This window comes from Xenopus laevis, chromosome 6L, assembly GCF_017654675.1.
Source record: "Xenopus laevis strain J_2021 chromosome 6L, Xenopus_laevis_v10.1, whole genome shotgun sequence".
In the NCBI taxonomy this organism is placed as follows: Eukaryota; Metazoa; Chordata; class Amphibia; order Anura; family Pipidae; genus Xenopus; species Xenopus laevis.
Window position 1 is genome coordinate 65803492 of NC_054381.1, and position 21801 is coordinate 65825292.

At 35.5% G+C, this 21801-nt stretch overlaps 1 protein-coding gene across 5 annotated transcripts in view; it reads left to right on the forward strand.

The window, feature by feature from the left end:
- Window positions 1–265: 265 nt before the first annotated feature.
- Window positions 266–21801, forward strand: part of bbs9.L (Bardet-Biedl syndrome 9 L homeolog) — a 138862-nt gene continuing 117326 nt past the window's right edge. Inside the window, exons 1-5 of one of the 5 annotated variants that reach the window (XM_018266590.2) lie at window positions 266–907; window positions 7027–7149; window positions 10569–10719; window positions 11808–11872; window positions 15749–15862. In XM_018266590.2, coding sequence (XP_018122079.1) covers window positions 7038–7149; window positions 10569–10719; window positions 11808–11872; window positions 15749–15862 — 442 coding nt within the window. In that variant the 5' untranslated portion in view covers window positions 266–907; window positions 7027–7037. 5 annotated transcript variants of the gene reach the window in all.

A 21801-nucleotide genomic window follows, 5' to 3' on the forward strand; every position in this document is an offset into this window, starting at 1 on the left:
TGTGCCTGCCCCACATGGATAAAGTAGGACACAGTGGCCTGCAGCATGTAGCTTACCGCAAAAAAACGATTTGAACTTGCCCACTCTGTAGCCTCCCCCCCTCAAATAACACACCTATTTTCCAAGCTTAAAACGGCGGCATCAGATGAACAAATTACCAGCATCCTAACAGTGACACCTCCTCCCCACCATTTTAAAACCTGTGTTTTATGACAATACAGTAATACCCCCATTTTACGTCTTTCAGGGGACCAGGGAAAAATGATGTAAAATCAGGGAAAACCTAAAATCAGGGAAATGTATTAAAGACCCTTGAATGTGAAGTATACAAAGGAATTAAGGTCAGAAGTCATAATTTTATCTAAAACACATGTAGTGCTCCCCTTCTGCTCCAGCAATGCTCGCCACTTCTGCTGCTTCTCAGTCTTCTGCTCCTTCACACTACAGCTGCATAAAAGCCCCCTCCTGCACCTCCACTGCAACGCACAGATTTCTTCCTTCCCTGCTCACAGTTTACCATTTTTGCATGGAGGGTCACCTTTCCGTTGCCTTTCTTCTCCACTAGGTCTCCTCACTTTTGCCTGGAGAGTCATATTTCCCTCCCTCTGACTGCTGCTGCTGTACGCAGGCTTTCTCTTCCTGCTTCACTGATCGGCTGGATATGGAAGTTTCAACAGGTCTAGGATTAGCCTGTTGAGACTACCACTCCCATAGTGCCGTGCGTCAGCCGTCGTTTGGTTGTACTTGTTACCTTGGCAACCTAGCCAAGATGGCGACGGCTTTGGGTGCCCAGTATTCTGAACGAGGGTAAGTAGTGGAAGACGGTAGCTGGCCTGCAGTGTGAAGCTACACCTAGTGACATCAGAAGCTGTTAGCCAGAGGGCAAGAGGCACTGAGTGAGTAACAGGTTAGTTCATTGGCGCTGTAACTTCTTTGTTATACATTTGAATTAGAATCACAAACGTACTGTGATTGTTTTTTAAGTAAATGGCATATTCTGTCTGCTTTTTATGTGCATAAACCCTACATCTTTTTCGCTTGTGGGATTGATCAGTTTCATGTTTTAGTGTGCCTTTCTTTCCTTTGTTTACTTACCAGCAAATGTGTGCTGAAATCCCATTGAGATTGAGTTCACTACTGGATTAACAGACACAAATGTGTGCTTGGTTGATGACATTCTGCTTGGCAGTAATTGCAATTCGTCAAGTCAATGCTTTGTAAGTTTTAAGAAGGTGTAACTAGATGGAAAAACTATATTCATTTAAATTTTTTTCATTACATTTTTTTTCATAATACACCTGGCATGCCTTATAATGCTGAATGCAATTTGTTCGCAGCATACTCCAATATAATAATCCGGTGCTCATCTGCTCATAGGAACTATACAGAATTTGCCAGAAGACAATGGTACTTATCGGATTTCCTTTAAGGAGTGCAATACTGTTGCTTTTTTTATGGCCAAATAATAATAAAAAAACATGTAATATGTCTTCTTGCAAAAACACTTATAATGCTACCATTTTGCTTTTATGCTGCAGCTATATACTGCACATAACATAAGCTTTTTTTCTTATCATGTCTGACATTTTTTTCAGTTTTGTTGTGCTGTTCAGACTTTGTTCAGGTAAAACTTCCAGCAGTCACCATTGCCTGCCTTACGTCATTATCACTAATTTAATGTCCTTTATCATGGCATATATTAAGAAATAGTATTTGACAGCATTGTGTAAGAATTTAAGGCCCATGTAGAGTCTTTTTACCTCTTTTTCTTGTGGGAATCAAAATGCCAATACTTGCCCTGATTTGCTTTGCATTCATTGAAATGACCAGTAACATAAAAAAGTGAAAGTATTTTATTTACATTTAAAGTTTGCATCTGATCTATATTATTTATAATGGCCTATTTTATATGAGACAAGTTTTGACCTCTCTGTAGTCATGTATGGAGTCATAAGTGGCATTATTCTTCTGTGTAAACAGGAGTTTTTTTGCCCCTTCCATCTTAAATGGCTGCAATGGTACGTTGCAATCTTCCGATCTGTAACTAACCATTCAGATTAAATAAAGTAGTAAAATAACTACAATGTTCTGGCCATCTGACAGCAATCATACGAAAGTTATGTCCCACAAATACTAGTGAACGTTAACCACTGATATCATTAGATATACTACACGACCGATTGCCATGGTACGAAAAAAGTCCTGTCTGGCACACTCATTTTTACCAGTGTAGAGTAATGGCACTTTCTTCAGGTTGCCTGTTATCAGTATTGACACATGATGCTTCAAATTTAAATCCATTGCAAATACTTTCTCTAATTGTTTCCCTGCAAAATGATGGAAAATCTTGTACCCCAAATCTTAGCTGTGTTCTTAGCATTCCTAACAAATAATTTCTCTATTTTTTGCCTTCAGAATGATGGAAAATCTTGTTTATGCTTTGGCCTCTTACACACAGGGGCATTTTTCCTGTGTTCCTCTTTGGTGCATCTTTCATGCATACCATGGGAGAATGCAGGAAGAAATGTAGCCTGTTTTTTTTTTTTCAATGAAGATTTACTCATGCCACAGGGCAGAACACAGGAGAAACACATCAAATTGCCACCACTTCGCTGCAGCAGAGTGGGTGCTACCCGCAGGCTGCGTTTCTGCATGCAGTGAAGGAAAGCACAAGAAATCTAACGCCCATGTGTAAGAAGCCTTAGACCTTTTTAAAAGTGTAGTTCTTCTTTAAGTTAACTTTTAGTATGTTATAAAATGGTCTTTGCTTAACGACTTTTCAGTTGATCTTCACTTTTTATAGTTTTTGAAGTATTTGCCCGTTGTTCTGCAGCCCAAAATCAGGCTACAGTTTTATTGTTATTATGTTGTATTACTTATCTTAGTTTTACTTAGTGTTACTTCTTAGACTAGGGATGTACCGAATTTAGTATTTGGGCGAATACCAGAATCCTTCATGAAAGATTTGGCAAAATCAAAATCCGAATCCTAATTTGCAAATTAGGATTCTGATTCGGTTTGGACAGCCACGAGGATTCGACTGAATCTGAATCCTGCTGCAAAAGGCCAAATCCTGGCCAAATCCCCAACCAAATCCTGGATTCAGTGCAATCCAAATTTAGACACTTTCCTATTCATGTTTCAGTCTTTTATTCAAATTACTGCATTGTTGCTAGGGTTAAACTGCACCCTAGCAACCAGGTAGCTGAAATCAGAAACTGCTTCTTAGAAAGCTAAGTAATTGAAAAAAAACCCAAAACATTATACAAACAGATGAAGACCAACTGCAAACGGTCTCAGAATATCACTGTCTACATGATACTAAAAGTTAATATTAAAGGTGAACTACCCCTTTAAGTAACCTTCTCTTAGCAAAATCTTAAGGTCATTGTCGAACCTTGGAACATTCCTTTATGAACTCCCTGCAGCTTGTGCTACAGACGTTAACCCACTCCATTTAGATAATTTGTATTTATATTCCTTATACTGCTTTTTCTTTTTATATATTATGGGTAAGATATCATTTTTTTGGTAGGGAATGATACACTTTTTCATACATACACACAGCTGCCTATGGACGGCAGAGCTTTATTCATGATGAGCAAACTGGGAGAGACACGTATGTCTTGATTCCTGCCTCCTTCCTGTTCCCCAGGGTTAACATATGCAAGTTAGACAGCACTTTAGCTTGGAAGTATACCCAGTGCGTAAACACTTTCTGAAATCCCTCCCCTTAGTACTCTTGCACTTGTGTCCTGGGCATTAAAGGCGTTGTTCACCTTTCAGTTACCTTTTTGTATTTTATAGAATGGCTAATTTTGAGCAACTTTTAAACTGATATTAATTTGTTATAGTTTTTTAATTATTGCCCTTCTTTTTCTTCTTTCCAGCTTTCCAGGGGTCACTGACCCCATCTAAAAATAAATGCTACACATTTATTGTTATTGCTACTTTTAATTACTCTTTCTATATAGGCTTTCCCCCAGTCAAATTTCAGTCTCTTATTGAAGTCATTGCATAGTTACTAAGGCAATTTAGACCCTGGCAACCAGATTGTTGAAACTGCAAACTAAAGAGCTGCTGAATAGAAAGTCAAATCACTCAAAAACCACACATAATTAAAAATGAATGCAAATTGTCTCAGAATATCACACTTTACATCATACTAAAAGTTAATTTAAAGATGACCAACCCCTTTAATAAACGAGGCCCCATTCTTTTCAAATTCACTTTTCTAAGTCCCTCTCCTTCTAACTACCTCTTTGTTTGCAGTCCTTAAGTTTAGGGTTATTATTAGGCTTTATTGTTGGCCGGTGGTCCAAGTAGTGCTGAAGGCTTCTGGGCAGTATGTTTGGTGGCTATCCTGACAGGCAGGGGAAAAGAAACCTAGACGTAAGGGAGAAATTAAAAATCATGGTTAGTATAATAACAGTAGATATTTTCTAATGGGTGTATAACTCAAATATATATGTTTTATTACATAGAATCAGAAATGGTTTCCTTCCCATCCCCTTTAAGACTCTTACAAAACTAAATTCAGTATGTATCAGACGAAATCTCTCAGATTTCACTTGCAGTTACAAATGTCACCATTCATTCAACCACACAGTTTATGGTCTACTAGCAATTTTTGTCTCTGATCCTATCTTTTTCATATCTTGTTTCTCTATACTGTACCCCTGTTCACATTTACTCCTTGCAAAACACTGTGTACACTTGTGGTGCTATTGCATTATTAAATACAATACAATACAAATTAATTCAGGCACAGGAGTTTTGTACTGATAATATGTCCATCTTTTGATAACTGTATTATAAATTACTTTTTTAATTTAAATTTTATATGAAACAAATCACTACTTTCTTCCCATTTAAAGTGAATAGGAAATGCAGTAATCAGGCCTTATCCGGTCTAGTTGCAGGCATGTAGTTTTAAAAAATATATTGCCTTGAGTAAGTGCTTGGTAGAGCCAACTTTGACTGCAGTTCCAGTTACAAGTCTTTAGGGCTAAGTCTCTTTCAGCTTTACATATCTGCAGCCTACATTTTTTTTTGGCATTTTTCTGGCCAGGCTTTGTTGGTTTGAAAGAGGACTATAGAGCAGTTTTCCATTCTTGCAATAAGAAAAGCTTCCTTCCCAGAATTCCATCATGTCTTCCCACAGATTCTAAGTCGAACTTAGTTCTGGACCATTCTAAGTCCATCCACGTCTTGGTGGCTTTGGATGTGTGTCATTTAGGTTTATTGTTCTATTGGACAACTGAAAATGGAGCTCACACTTTACACTTAAACGCATACAAGCATGCAATGTGCCCTTTGCTAAATGTATTCATTGTATTAAATGTATTCAAATGTATTAAAATGTATTTGTGTTTTATTTTGCACCCTAAAAATATGTTGACATGATTGCTAATTGTCGATGTACTTTTGTAGCCTATATAGGCCATGTGCTTTCGTAAACCAATGCACATAGAGAATCATACTGTTTGACAGACCCCTGACATTCATATTTACAATGTTTTATCTTGGTATCTAATTATGTGGGAAATACAATGCAAAGCATTTCAGATAGGTAGCCTGGAGTAGAATGACATATGTACCCATTTATTCATCAGTATACTTTAGTGCAAAGTATGCTAATTTCTGCAGTGATGCTTTGATATTTGAGTTTTTCATCCATATATGTTATTATTAGTTCACATAGAACAATTTAAAAGAGATTCAGAATTTTAATCATTTGAAGGAAAAGTTGTTTTTTTTTGTTTTTTTTGGTCTTTTTTTATTGATCTTTAATGACCTACACATTCTAATTAAAAAAAAAAAGTAAATTAAAGTAAAAATTTATTTTGGAAAAGCCTTGTTGACTGTGCTGTTGGTATTTATGTGTATATTCAAACATATGCTTCTTAGATGGATCATAAACCCCTCCTCCCAGCTTCTAAGCATAGTTAAGAAGATTCTGGATGGCTAAGTAGATTATTGAGACTTCTGCAGCAAGGACATTTCTCACTTTACTTCTGTCATATTTTAATCTTCTCATTGTCCAGTGACACTTGGCACTATGTAGTGGTACCCTGAGAAACATATGTACAATAAAAAAAGACTGATTTAGGTTTTAAACACCTAAAGCATTGATATTTTTGTTTCTTTTATGAAAACATATTTTCATGCATAAAGATACTGTTTAGCAGTTTTCTGCCTTTTCCCATACGTATATATTTGATTTTTAAATATATAAAAACTCTAAAAATCTAAAACTCAAATTGTTAGAGGAAAAAAAACTCGATTTATTCTAGATTTATTATTCCCCAATGCTGTAAAAATCTGAAATCTGTCATCTCAAGTTTCTGTATAAGTCAATGGGAGAGGCACCTATCTCAATTTGAAGTTTTTGTGGTCTGTGCTGGGATTAGCCCGAAAATCCGACATTATTGGGGTTTTTGTGCAAAAACTCCAAAAAAATGGAGCAAGTCGGGAAAAAGCCCAGAAAATTTGCTTGTTTTTATCGAGTTTTTCCATAATCCGATTAAACTGAGTTTTTTTTTTATTAATAAATAATAAATAAGATAAAATCGGCATTAGGAATATGGTCATGGTTTTCTTTTAATAAAATATGAGGTAAAGTTGGATTTGGTAAATAACCCCCTTAATATTAAAAAGGCAATTTCATAACATTTTGTAAGGCAGATATAATTAATTTTACATAATTCATTGTAAGATATTGCCCATAATTGTATGTTATTTTTAAATGAATGATGTCTGCTTCCTCTTTCTTATACAAAATCAAATGTTAACTACACAATTTTTTATTTCTTATATTTTTTGAAGTAATGCATATATGTTTTTTGCTTTGATTACAAACCTGGTGAAAAAGAATTAGATATAGGACAGACCGAACAAATGTTTGACGTTTGTTATACTCTAAAACAGCTATGTGGTCGCTTAGATTACAATATTAGGACCCCGTTAGTGAACTTCTTACGCAAAAGTACAATTTTAATCTAAAATAAACATTATTCTTTTCAGGGTTTTCAGAAATGTCACTATTCAAAGCCCGAGACTGGTGGTCAGCCTCACTAGGAGAGAAAGAAGAGTTTGATCAAGGTTGTTTGTGTGTTGCTGATGTTGATAACAGCGGAACTGCTCATGGTATGCCTAATGAACAAAATGTTTTTGCATTATGCTCTAAAATTATAATTTATTTATTTAAGTAAATAACTATTATATATATTTTGTACATAAGTGTCTGGAAAAAAATATTTTATTCAACAGTTTAAAGAATCATGTTTTGGAAGCATAACAGCCATCATATTGCTTTACATTTAAAGAGCTACAAAAGCCCTACACAATCTTGGGTTAGGCTTTATGTTCCTTAAAGGAACAGTAACATCAAAAAAATTAAAAAAAAAAATTAATTAGTATACATCAAAAAATAAACACCAAGACAAATAAAACTTTAAAATAGCAAAGCCTTTATTAAGAAATAGCTTACCGAAACTCCACTTCCATTCCTGTTCAGAAAAGGCGATATGGCGACCATCCATTGTGCGGCGCTGGATTTCTCCTCCCTGGCTCTCTCTCATGGTGTACTGACCGCGGCTGCTGCACCAGGGAGCGCAAAATTGTACACATCACCCCGGATTCTGTGTAACTACCAGTTCCCGAGTACAGACCACTGGAAGACACAGAGTAGCTGAAGGATCTAAGCGCTGGCTCGGGTTCTCCGTGCTCTTCTGGAAGTCGCCCTCTACATCGTCCAGCTATACAGGCTTGCCAGATCCCTGATGCTCACAAGCTGTAGGGATCACACGTGGAATCCATTTGACTCCTGCCAGGCACAAGAAGCCGGATCGCTGCTCTCTCATACCAGACCTATCCCCCCCCTCTCTCCAGGCTTCTTGTCACTCACTAATATATACACTGTCTGTCCTTCGTGACACACGGATCCTGGGCTTGCTGCCTCCGGAGCACAACTTGCGCGGTAATAGTTGCATAATCTATAGACACTGCAGGAATCACGGGGTAGTGTCTGCGCTCAAGGCCCACAAGCGCTACTGCCGCTGGAAAGACTATGTGCGCAAAGTGCACGCTGATCACTGAGCACCAGAGGGTGATGGCCGCGCAAGTTGTGTTCCGGAGGCAGGAAGAAAATGAGGCCCGGGAGCTGCAACTGCTCTATGGAACTGCCGAAGGACTGGCACTGGCTCCGGCGAATGGCATCATCCCACCCCGGCCAGCCTACAAGGTCTTCGGATCCGTGTGCGACGAAGGATGGACAGTGTATATATAAGTGAGTGACAAGAAGCCTGGAGAGAGGGTGGAATAGGTCCTGTATGAGAGAGCAGCAAGATCCGGCTTCTTGTGCCTGGCAGGAGTCAAATGGATTCCACGTGTGATCCCTACAGCTTGTGAACATCAGGGATCTGGCAAGCCTGTATAGCTGGGCGATGTAGAGGGCGACTTCCAGAACAGCATGGAGAACCGAGCCATTGCTTAGATCCTTCAGCTGCCCTGTGTCTTCCAGTAGTCTGTACTCAGGAACTGGTAGTTACACAATACAATTTTGCTTTCCCTGATGCAGCAGCCGCTGTCAGTACACCATGAGAGAGAGCCATGGAGGAGAAATCCAGCGCTGCACAATGGATGGTCGCCATATCGCCTTTTCTGAACAGCAATTGCAACATACATATGTTTTAGAAATAGAAAACTCTTTGGAACTCTTGTTTTCCTGTAGAAAAAGCTAATATTAACACGTTTTAATAGCATTGGTAAAATGAAGTCATAGCAACCATTACTGTGTACAGGGGCTCCCTACCTTTTTTTTTTATATCTGTAAGCAAGATTCAGATGTAGAGTAGAGTTGGGGAGCAAGGCAAGCATGAAAAGTTCCTGGAGGTACCATGTAAGTACTGTTATTGGCTATTTGTAGGATCTATGTGAACAAGCAGGCTACATAATGAACCTATCAGACATGATAATATCCATTTAAGCTTGCATTCAGCTGAAGGTTGCTTGACCATTGAAACAAGACTTTTTTATAATGTAAAATAGCACAGGTTTAGGAGATGTTTTTAAGTCCATGTCCATTCAGTATCATATTTCAGGTTATCACATGTTATTGGTATAACAGCTTGCTATATCGTCATTCAATCGGGGAGCAGTAAGAGTTCAGCAAAAATTATATGACTGCTATAATGCTCTCTCTACTGAGGAACTTGAAATATCTATACCACAAAGTCCAAAGGAACAGTTCAGTGTAAAAATAAAAACTGGGTAAATAGATAGGCTGTGCTAAATAAAAATATTTCTAATATAGTTAGTTAGCCAAAAATGTAATCTATAAAGGCTGGAGTGACTGGATGTCTAACATTATAGACAGAACACTACTTCCTGCTTTTCAGCTCTCTAACTCTGAGTTAGTCAGAGACTTGAAGGGGGGCCACATGGGACAAGTGAGTTTGCAATTGATCCTCAGCAGTCAGCGCAGACCCTTGTGGCCCCCCTCAAGTCACTGATTGCCTTCTTCTTGGAAACCAGGGTAACCAGTCAGTGGAAACCAAGAGAGCTGAAAAGCAGGAAGTAGTGTTCTGTTATGTTATGCTACACATCCAGTCACTCCAGTCTTTATACATTACATTTTGCCTTGCTAACTATATTACTATTTACCCAATTTTTATTTTTGTACTGAGCAATTCCTTTAAGGCATTTGCTTGTTATTAGTTAATATAAACAATGAAGGTTTATATGACAACAGAGGGTTCCCTTTCATAGGCATTAGGGCAGGCAAGAATTAATAAAGCTCTTTACCGAACTGCCAACCAATAAATGTTTGCAGTACTGAAGACAATTTAATTCTAATCAACATTCCAGTATGCATTAATTAAATATGTGAAATTAAATCCTAAGAAAAGGACAGAAAGAACTTCTTTCAACTGCAGTTAAATATATGTTCTGTTATTCAGAATGCTGGGGTTTTCCAGATAAGGGGTATTTGATCTCTATACTTTGTCTACTAAAAATTATTTAAACATTATATAAACCCAGTAGGATTGTTTTTGCCTTCAATAAGGATCAATTATATCTTCGTTGGGATCAAGTACAAGGTACTGTTTTCTTATTACAGAGAAAAAGAGAATCATTTTTAAATATGTGAATTATTTCAATATAATGGAGTTTATGGGAGATGGCATTTCCATAATTTTGAGCTTCATGCATAACGGGTTTCTGGATAACAGATCCTATACCTGTACTTGAAAGTCATTAACATTTTTAATCAATACCTATTGGAAAGGTAAGTGGTTTTGAATTAATTTTTCTTTGGTTATGAAAATAATGAAACAAAGTTACAATTAAATAATTTTTTTTAACCTCTGCCCTCTGGAACCTTGGTTAGAGTGATTTGATGCCTAAAGTAAAATATTGGCTCTGGCTCCTTTGGCCTTCAGTCTGCCCACCATTCCCACCCATTGCCTAGGGTGGAACAACAGCCCCACATTTTGATACCACTCTTTTATTTACATGCATACACTAACAAAGATCCCCTAACTAGTTCATTTTTATTTTCTCAGATAAAATAATAGTGGGTAGTTTCAGTGGCTACCTCCGCATATTCTCTCCTCATCCATTAAAACCTGGAGATGGGATGCAAGCTGAAGATTTGCTGCTTGAAGTACAGCTGCGAGATCCAGTGCTTCAAGTGGAAGTAGGGAAATTTGTGTCGTAAGTGTCTGTTATTTCAAAACTATCAAAAGTAACCTTATAGGCCACTGTACATTACATCCTTAAAATGAGAGGAAAAGCAGGCACTCAGCAGTAAGTTTTCAGTATAGCAGGTAAATCATATTTATAATGTGGGGGATTTTTTTAATTATATTGGTATTAATAGATAAAAATGAGTGGATACGATACATTGGCTCAGCAAAATATATTACAGCTATATTTTATCCAGCCACGATGATAGATAATTTAGGATAAAAGGCAAACATGACGAGCCATTTCCACACATGGAGGGGCTCATTTAGAATTGTTGGCAAGTGCAAATCTCCAAGTCATGTGACACTTTGCTTGTAATTGAATACTGTTAATAAAGTACTTTGTGCTTAAAGGAGAAACAAACCCTTAATATAAAAAACCCCTACCCTAAGACGCCTTAACAAGGTGTTACTTACAGAGATAACTTAGGGTGTTGCTCCTACACATGTAACTGATTTGCACCTACTGAACTGCATGCTAATGCTAACTTATTGACTAAGAAAACTGATGACTGCAACTTGCGTGCAATTTACCAATTTTTTTAAAAATGTTATGCCTGGATTGGTGAACTCTGCACATGTTGTAGTACAAACTATTTTGCAGGCACTTGCTATTATGCTGGAATGTTTCTTTGTTCAAATCAAATAAAAAAGGATAAATGCAATTAAGCATGTGGAAAGTGTTTTGAAAGTGATGTTTGAAGTGTTTTGTGGCAAAACTTGCCGCTTCTTCATCCTGATTGGTACTCCTTATGACAGTGGTATTTACAATAAAATGGTATTGTCTAAGCTCAGTACTTCTTTATATTTATACCTGCAATTGTATTAAATGTTTAGCCTATATTTGGCAAATTTTATCTAAAAAGTAGGACTTATGTAGAAATCATACTTTCTGTTTTTGAGGTTATTCTCTGAAAGGATTGTTACAATTAGAAATGCTCTGCAACAACAATTGTCAATCATTGTATCTTAGACGTGCACACAATGACTGTTTGGTTTAGATTTAAAGAGATGATTTAATTTTTACTGTTTAACATTTTTATATTTTATTCACAGTGGAACAGAAATTCTCCATCTTGCTGTATTGCATCCCAGAAAACTTTGTGTTTATTCTGTGTCAGGTAATTCTTTTTTAAACATTTTAAAGTAAGTGAATTACAAAACCTTGGTATGACTGATATATGCAATATAGGGTTGTTTAAAAAAGAAATGAGGACTAAAAACGAACCAAAAGCTGTGTATATAGCTCTCTGCAGTGAATTCCAATAAAAGCTGTGTATATAGCTCTCTGCAGTGAATTCCAATAATTTAATAATAAAGTGACTTTTAATAAGAAAACTGGCTGGATAGATTCTCACTGTTCATACAAAGACTTATTACAAATGATTGATTAATGCATATTCCCAATGTTTTATAACCAATTATTTGTTGGCAAATGCATACATTTTAAAAAACTTGTTGCATCTCAAACAGATCAGATATGTTCTTCCACTATTAGATTTAAGGAAGGCACCGAGTCCCATTGATAGAGGCAGTTCCCGAATTACAGACATTTGAATTACATGCAACTTGTACTTACAAATGGAAGCTATTACAGTAATGTACTGTGGTTTGCTTGGCATTTATAAGCATTTTTCTTAAAAACCACCCGCAGAAACCCCCTCTGCTGTGTGTTGTCTACAGCGAAGCGCTCCCTACCCCTCTCTTGCTGCCGTGTATCTTCACTCACTTCACTTAATAGGTAAAGGTACCTGTTCCAGGTTACATAGAAATTCAATTTAAGAACAAACTTATAGAATCTTGTACTTAAACTGGAGACTGACTGTATACTTGTCTATGTGGATAAGAAACGTGGAAATTATGTGAGGCTACTATTTATTGATTATAGTCCAGCCTTTAACACAATAGTTACATATAGATTGTTCACTAATTTGATAGATCTGGGACTAAATAGTCGCTTGGGTGCCAGGGTTTTTAATTTTTTAATGGGAAGATCACATGTGGTGAGAGTTGGTAGTTGTGTTACTAATACTATCATACTAAATACAGGTACTCCACAATGATAAGTACTCCTTTGCTCTATACTCTCTATACCCATGATCGTGTGGCCATATCCAACTCTAATTTCATTGTAAAATTTGCTAATGACACAGTAGTGCTGGGCTTCATCTCCAATAATGATGAGTCCACTTATAAAGCGGAGGTGTAGAATCTAGTATCATCATCTAGCATCAAGAGAATTGTCTTTATTTGAATGTCAGCAAAACTTAGGAATTGTTGGTGGTCTTTTGTGAGAAACAGCAAAGGTCTTACTCCACACTTACTATTGGTGGGGCTTACTTCCTGCTTTTCAGCTCTCTTGGTTTCCACTGACTGGTTACACTGGCGACCAAGCAGTAACCAATCAGTGACTTGATGGGGGGGGGCTACATGGGTCATATCTGTTGCTTTTGAATCTGAGCTGAATGTGGAGGATCAATTGCAAACTGACTGAACAGATATGTACCATGTGGCCCCCCTTTAAGTCGCTGACTAACTCAGAGTTATAGAGCTGAACAGCAGGAAGTAGTGTTCCGGCTATTATGTTGTTAGACATCCAGTCACTCCAGCCTAATATAGTACATTTTTGCCTAACTAACTATATTAGAAATTTTTTTTATTTTGCACAGCCTATTTATTTACCCAGTTTTTATTTTCACATTGAACTATTCCTTTAAGACTCCAAAAAATGTTACTAAGTTTAGTGAATCAAACAGATAATTACAAGCATTAGTTCTATCTTTAATAATTCTGAATGTTCTAACTCTACATCTCCTTACATAAATATCTTGTAGTGATGACAAAGCGAATCTAGTGCAATGTTCTGCTGCACATATGAGCCCCTGTAAATCATTATGATCTTGTACACCCCAATTCCCAAACCATGATATGATAATCTATGACAGAACACTCTCCACAGCAGCAATATTAAAAGCCTTTAAATTTTCTGCTGGAACTCCAAATTTTTGCAATTTTCTTAAATAATAGAGACGCTGCCTGGCTTTCTTAGACTGTGCTTGATTATGTTCAGACCATGTCAGGTCCTCTGAAATTTGTACCCCTAGATATTTAAAACCATTCACCTTCTCTACTATTCCCTACATTTTTGCCTAACTAACTATATTCGAAACATTTTTTATTTTGCACAGCCTATTTATTTAACCAGTTCTTATTTTAACACTGAACAATTCCTTTAAGGTCAGAACATAGAGGTTTAGAAAAAGTTGTCCTCTATTAGGCTTCCTTATCATGATATCAGCTTTTGTAGTTTTTTTGATAATGAGGAATCTATGTAATTTTTTTTTTTGGATATTTTAAATGTTATTACCTCTGGTTGCTGTGTTTTATTAACAATATGGCACATTGCACATTAGTATGTATGTTTGCACATGGCACTCAAATTTATGGATATTGTTAGTGTTTCACAGTAGGAAATTTAGTATATATTTTCATATTATAAGCACAATGCAGCTGTGTTTTTTGGAAAATATGCCACTACATTTTATTTAATATATATCTAGTATGTATTGTTTAATGTCATTGTCTCTAAACACTGTGTATTCGTATATCATTTATAGGATATTTGTGTGTCTTATATATTATATTATTATAGATAATGTACTGCTTGCAGAATAACCTTTGTCACTGTGTTGAACAAAACATACATAGTAAATCAATCAAAACAAATCAATCCACTGAAAAGCACTCTTTATAATGAGCTGCTCTTAATCGCAAATCCTAACAAAGGCTTTAGTTTAGTGAAGGTGGAGTTTTGTTTATATATTTGCTAATTGAAAAAGTATATTCAGCACAAGTAATATTCATTGAACTAATTTTGAAAAATGGGATATACCTTGCCTTTTAAACATTTGTCATTTCATTGCTTGTCTACTACTGGTTTGTACTCTTATAATTGTGAGTACACTAGAAGGCAGTGAATGTACACAGCCTTTTGCTGTGTTATTTTATAAATAAATTGTTTTGCCTATGCACACAAGAACTTGAAAGAGATAAGCGCTGTAATGTTCAAGTTTTAGTCCATGTTTGGAAATTCACTAAAAATTGCCAATTGTAGACTTGTAGTTTGGAGGAGAAAGACAGACTTCTTTAACTATGGATATATGGATATAAACTTAGCAGTGTAGTTTTCTATATCACATAAGCACACCCAGTGCAGTGTGTCACCCATAATATTTTTTGTTTCTAAATTACTCTGTTTACACTGTAAATAATTTACTCAACCATGCAATATTTCATTGCTGAACTAACAATTATATATATTTTTAGTTATAATATTGTAATTTCCCATCCATCCTAGGTAATTTTGCCTGACCATGTGCTTTCAATATGCTGACAATATGTCTATGTCAGATTTCAAAACTAAAGGGGACCTATTGCAAAAATGAAAATAATATATAAGCTTCACCATACTGAAATAAGAAACCTTCTAAATACAATCAATTAAAAATTCTGCATTGTTTCTGAAATAATCAAGTTTATGTTCACTATCCCTCTCTCAGCATCTGTTTCTCTTCTGACACCCAAGTCCTGTATGAAGAGAAACAGATGCTGACAGAGGAAAAGTGAAGATAAACTTTATTATTTCAGAAAGGGTACAGAATTTTTAATTGATTGTATTTAGAAATTTCCTTATTTCAGTGTGCTGAAGCTTATATTATATGTTCATTTTCACGATAGTTCCCGCTTTTTAAAAACGGATTACAGTGCAGATGTCTGCTGGAGCAGCACTATTAACTAATGTGTTTTGGAAAAAAAACCATATTTTCTCATGACAATATCCCTTTAAATTTTATATCCTGGAATTTTGACTGCATTCTGTAAATATTATAGTGCTGCATACATGTATGTTGCAATAAACTAGGGAATTAGACTTATGATTAGTCTTTTATATTAACATGTAATGTACATCTTTAATTATCGTTCTCCACTCTTTTAAGGCACACTGGGGAATGTAGAACATGGAAATCAGTATCAGATGAAACTGATGTATGAACACAATCTTCAGAGAACAGCATGCAGCATGACTCACGGGCCCTTTGGAGGAGTAAAAGGTATTTTAAAATGGTATTAGAAATATATTTTCTGTGTTCTCTGCAGACAGTTTCTGGACTTATTTATATACTTTTATTTATATATCAAAACAAATACTAAGTTAAGGCTTCCAGTGTTAATTTGATGTTGAATTTATAATTTTCTTACTACTTAATGCAGTTATTCAACAAAATGTTCTTTGACTAAGTACGGAATGAGAGCTACATTGAATTTAAACTTTATACAGAAAAGTAGTCTATTGTGAGAAATTGAATTAAACATTTTTAAGGTGCTTGCCACTGAAAGGGTTACAGAACAGTCACAACCAACATATAACTTACACATCTTGGCATTAAAATACAATGTAATGACTATTTCTAAACTGTTAGATATTGTTGTAAAGCAAACTTACTGTTACTAGAGCAACAACATTGTTTTGCCAATATGTCTGCACTAGTTTCTGTAGCTGGTTCATGGCATTACCTAAATAAGGAATGATGATGTGATAATTTGCTATAAACGATTGACTATTATTTTCCATGTGAGGAAAGATTTCTTTACTTTCACCAATTTAAACTTTTCATGTAGCACAGGGGATGCTCTCAACTGGCCTATGTGGAATATACACTTTGGCCCAAGAAATTCAAAAGAATAAGAGTAATCTTTTTTGGAATTAAAGTGTTTTGTTTCAGATGAGAAAAACAGTGACAGGATGAGAGTCCCTGGCAATAAGCCATTACATGCAAATTTATCATATATTTGAGTTGTAGAAAGTAGAGTGATAATCCCACTTGCATTTTTTTGTAGAGATGTTGGCATACATTTTTTTGTTATGGGATATATAAAAATGTCAGCAGAAACTTCTGCATTATTTGCAAAGACTGATAATATTGCTACATGTTAAATTAAGGGATTTTATTGAAAATAAAATTATTTTCAAATCGTCTGGAATCTATGTTGTGTTTGTAAGCCTTCCTTTTGCCTCTGAAAGTTTAACCAAACAGAAAAAAAAATTAGAATCCAAAAAAATTAAAACCAAAAAGACCGTATAAGTGCATTTTAAAAAGGCACAAAACAATGCTAAACAAAATAAGAGATACTACTTATGGGTGGTTTGATGAACTGTGGCCCTTAATCTCATTATGAATGGCGAGCTGAAGTTCTGAGTTTTTCAGCGAGTGGAGAAATTCTCCCACTCTCGTAAAATATCCCTAGCTTCTCTTAGAGTAGAAGTCATATGGGTTTGTCTTTAACTATTAGTAGAATACGTTGCTTGTCAGAAATTTTAGTTCTAAACCTTGTAACTTTTCTGGAAGCTTGTTTTTGTATTGATTTTTAGCTGTGGTACTACTTGCTTTGGTATTGAATGGAGAAAAACTGTTTGCTTATGTTGCTCCTTCTCCAACTCAGAGTTTGCCTATACAGGTACTAGGTTGTTGTGGCCAACCAAAAACCCCACCACATTTCTTTCCATGAGAGCCATTTGGTTGTCTTTATCTTTTAACTATTGCCGGATCTGATCTTTTTCTTTCATATCTGCTAGAAGCTCCTTGAAATATTTAGGTTAGGGCACACGAAAATGAATTTTCTGTTTATTTTAGTTAGCTGTAGACACTGCTTCCTTGAACAGTATAACACTTTTAGTTGTTTGCAAGAGAACATAATAAAGTCACACAGTACTTCTCTGAAAGCAGAGAAATAATCCAAATCTTAATTCCATCAGTCATCAATCAATATTTAAACTCATGCATATTCATTTTACTCATGTTTTTGTACATATTAGAACATTTCATATTTTTTGAAAGGACATGCTAATTGCTGTCTATCTTCATGTATAGTGTTCAGGATTTTAAAGTGATTTTTGAATGTAATCTAACTTCAGTGTTTAAATACATCTGGGTAATTTTCATTGATTAAAACAATTAGTTTGATTGCAAAAATGGAAAATCCAATGGTATAATGATCAATTATTTTGGAATGATCTACAACATTGTTGACCACAAGAGGGCTCTGTAACTCCTCAGTGTTTCAGTTTACAGAAAAAAGCAATAGGCAATTACAAATAAAAACATTACAATCTATCTATCCACTATTTTAACAGACATCCTTTGATTCGTCTGGATTATTTTGTTTACAGTAAAAGGAAAGTCAAAGTTAACAATCCTTCGGTTTGGGTATAGGGGATATATCATACATGCTTCCTGGCTTTGCAATGTTTTTTTTATTTTATTTTATTTTTTTATTTTTAGCAATCTTGGGGTAATTGATGGATGAGAACTAAACCCTAAAAATAAAATATGGCTAAAAATGCCATATTTTATATACTGAATTTATTGCACCAACCTAAATTTTCAGCTTACACTTACACTGAAAATGTTCTGTGATGAAGAGACCTGTAAAGAAGTATGCAAACCATTGTTGGAACTGGAGTCTTGTCTGGTGGGGAACTGACTTTTACTACATTGTTTCAATAGTCGGGACAAGAAATAGTGTACTGCTTTCAATAGCAATCATATTTACAGTTTTTAAATCATTTACATAAAACTAAGTTGTATTTAAAGAAAAACTTATAAATCATAATACCTATATCCCATTGGTTGTCATGTCTTTAATCAGTGTATCAGACTTCAAATATGGAATCTGTACTTGCTTTAGGGCACAGAACTGAATAGCATAAGTGTTATGTGCACCATGCACATAATGTCTTGGTATAGATGTTTATTTTCATTTGATGGAGGATCTGTGTTGGGAGATTCTAACTCATATTTTTTGTGTGGTTTCCCCTACATATAGAAGACCACAAGTTCATGTACACAGTAGTCTGTCTCTACCTGTGAAAGTAGGTCACTGTAGGACATATGTTGAATAAAAGTTCACTATTAAACATAACATTTTTGGGGGGCAAAATAAAATGTGATCCATACCTGCTTTGGTAGGGTTACAAATGTATCTCTTATAGTACATGATTTCCTATATGAAACAAAAGGGAAAGCCTTGAAATTCACAGATTTGTGGGTATGCTTGCTGAAGTAGGTAGCAAGGTCACTGTACTGAACACGCTATTTATTGACTGGCCTTTTGGTAATTCATAACAATTGACAACTTAGTAGTAGTAGATTCGACTTTCTTAGTATATCCATTGATAACCTTATGTTTTTGCCTTTACAATAAAGGCACTGGCTATCCTCTGTCCTGCATATGATTTTTTTTAACTCATCATCCTGTACAATCTTTCTGATAAGTGTATATTGGCTTTGTGAAACAGAGCTTTTAACATACTCCGGATGATAACTGTCAAATGAAAGTAGTGTGTTAATGGTGGGGTTTTTTTTTTGAAGGATACCCTGCATACAGTGCTGTAGTAAGTATCCCATTATTATTCACAAATTCACAACCAGTACATTCAAGAATGAAACTCAGACACAGATTCATCCAATCACTCCATGTTGACCCTTCCCCAGAGTATGAAAATGTCATGAATGTATCTCTATCAGCCAAAATGGCGAAGAGCACATTAGGCTAGACATTTTTCTCCTCAAACCAAGACGTGTATACATTTCCATTTAAGGGTGCAACATAGGATCCACATTTCTGCAGATTTACTGCTAAAAAGAATAGAGGCTGTGGGTAGGAAGCTTGGAGGGGCAATGGAGGGCTGTGTATGGGTTAGTTCTCCTTTAAAAACTTTTTGCGTTGCCCAGGTGTTGGACAGATATTGTGCTTCTATACTATGGGCATGCAGTAAAACATTTTTATTTGTTGAACCCGTTACGTCATTGTCCTTTGATGCGAGAAGGGGAAAAATATTTCCATCTATAATCTTTACACCATGTTTGTTATCCTTTTTTTTCCAAAAGTGTTATTGAACAGGACATTAATATGGAGTTTTTTGCCTATGGGTCCCAGTTTTGCCAAAAACAAAAAATGTTTGCTTAGTATTTCCTAGGAAAACTATACCCCCTGAACAAAGTAGGTCTCTATAAAAAGATTTTGATGAAAACAGCTCATATGTAAAACTCTGCTTCATGTTAATAAACCATTTTCATAATAATATACTTTTGTAGTATGTGCCATTGGGTAATCATAAATATAAAATTGCCATTTTAAAAAATAAGGGCTACCCCCTGAGATAATAGGATTCAAGGTACACACAAACAATCCATACATGTTAGGTCACATGAGACAATTAACAGACAGAGTTCTGTCTTTTGGTTCCAAACTTCTTCCTGTTACAATTAGGGGCAGATTTATCAAGGGTCGAATTGAAAAATCTAATTTTTAAATTCGAATTTCAAGCTAAGTTTAGTGTATTTTGACTAGGGAATAGTCCATATTCAAATTGAAAACATTTTTTTGACTTCGCTTAATCCTCATCTAAAACCTGCCAAATTGCTGTTTTAGCCTATGGGGGACCTCCTGCAACCTTTTTGGAGTATTTGGAGTTTGGAGTTTTTTTTTTTAAATACTTTGAATCGAATATGATCCGAATTCAATTCAAATTATCAAATACAGCCTATTCACCCAAGGATAAAAAATTCTAAATTTTCTTAATATATTTTGGTTGGTCTTTTTTTATTCAAATTTCGAATTGATGGAAGTTTAAAAAACTCCCATTGCCTCGAAATTTGACCCTGGATAAATCTGCCACCTTAGAGTTGTAGTATTTCTGGTCAGGTGATCTCTGAGGCAGCACACAGACCATCACGAATTGGTAGTTCAAGGTAAGAGATGTAAAAAGGCAATATTTACTTTTAAAATAACAAATGCTCTGTACGGCTCCACATCCATTGTTATTGTTACTTTTTATTACTGATCCTTCTATTCAGGCCTCTCCTATTCATATTCCAGTCTCTTATTCAAACCAGTGCATGGTTGCTAGGGTAATTTGTGCTCTAGTTAATTTAGAGTGCTTAAATGCAAATTGAAGTGCTGCTGAATAAAAGCTAAATAACTCAAAAACCTTCAAAAATAAAAAATGAAAACAAATTGCAAATTGTCTCAGAATATCACTCTCTACATCATACTAAAAGTTATCTCAAAGGTGAACAACCCCTTTAAGTATTCATTTGGGGCTATAGTTTTCCTTTAAAAGAAAAATCTTGTTAACTGCCTTTAAATGAAAATGTAGTTTCGATGATAAAGGTAAAAATTAGGACTCCCTCATGTAATCCATGTATGAGCATCACATTTTTGCAATCTGAGATGTCTGCATCTAATGTTCATTGTTCCCTAAACTCACTTTGAGTCTGCAATGTATAAAGAAACATTGTTTTCATTTATGCAAAAATCAAACAGTATTTCAAAGATGAACAAGCATAAGAGGTCATAAGTGAAGTAGTAATAAGAAGTAAAAAAAAAAAATGGAAAGGACCAGCAATCTGTCTGAATTCTTTTACGTTCATTGCAAGCTCTGCCGTGAGGGAAATTGTGGAGAGCATTACAACAAAGAGTGTGTTATACGGGAAGCTTTTTTTCCCCATTTACAATGAAATATAACATATGTGTAAACCATATAACCTTGTAACAGGAAACCTTATAATAAGACGGGACTGTACTCAACTTTTCCACAATTCTGCAAGTAGCTTTTATTAGGTGCTTGAAAGAAAAAAGTTATCATCTGAGCTGTGGCTTGAAGGTTAAATACTGTAATTCGTAGCGCTGGGATTTAACCCCTTCACTGCCAAGCAATATGTTTTATTTTTTTTTTGCACTTTATTTGTGTCAAAGGATGAGGAAAGTTCAAATCATAGTCTCCCAGTGAGCATAACTACTAAACTTTTGCTAAGGCCTCTTCTCTGCATGGACTGGTTGCACCCACACTGCACAGGGATAATGAACAGGAGGCAGGCTCCTGGCAAGGGTCATTAAAGGAATCGTTCAGTGTAAAAACAAAAACTGGGTAAATAGATAGGCTGTGTAAAATACAAAATGTTTTTAAAGGGATACTGTCATGGGAAAA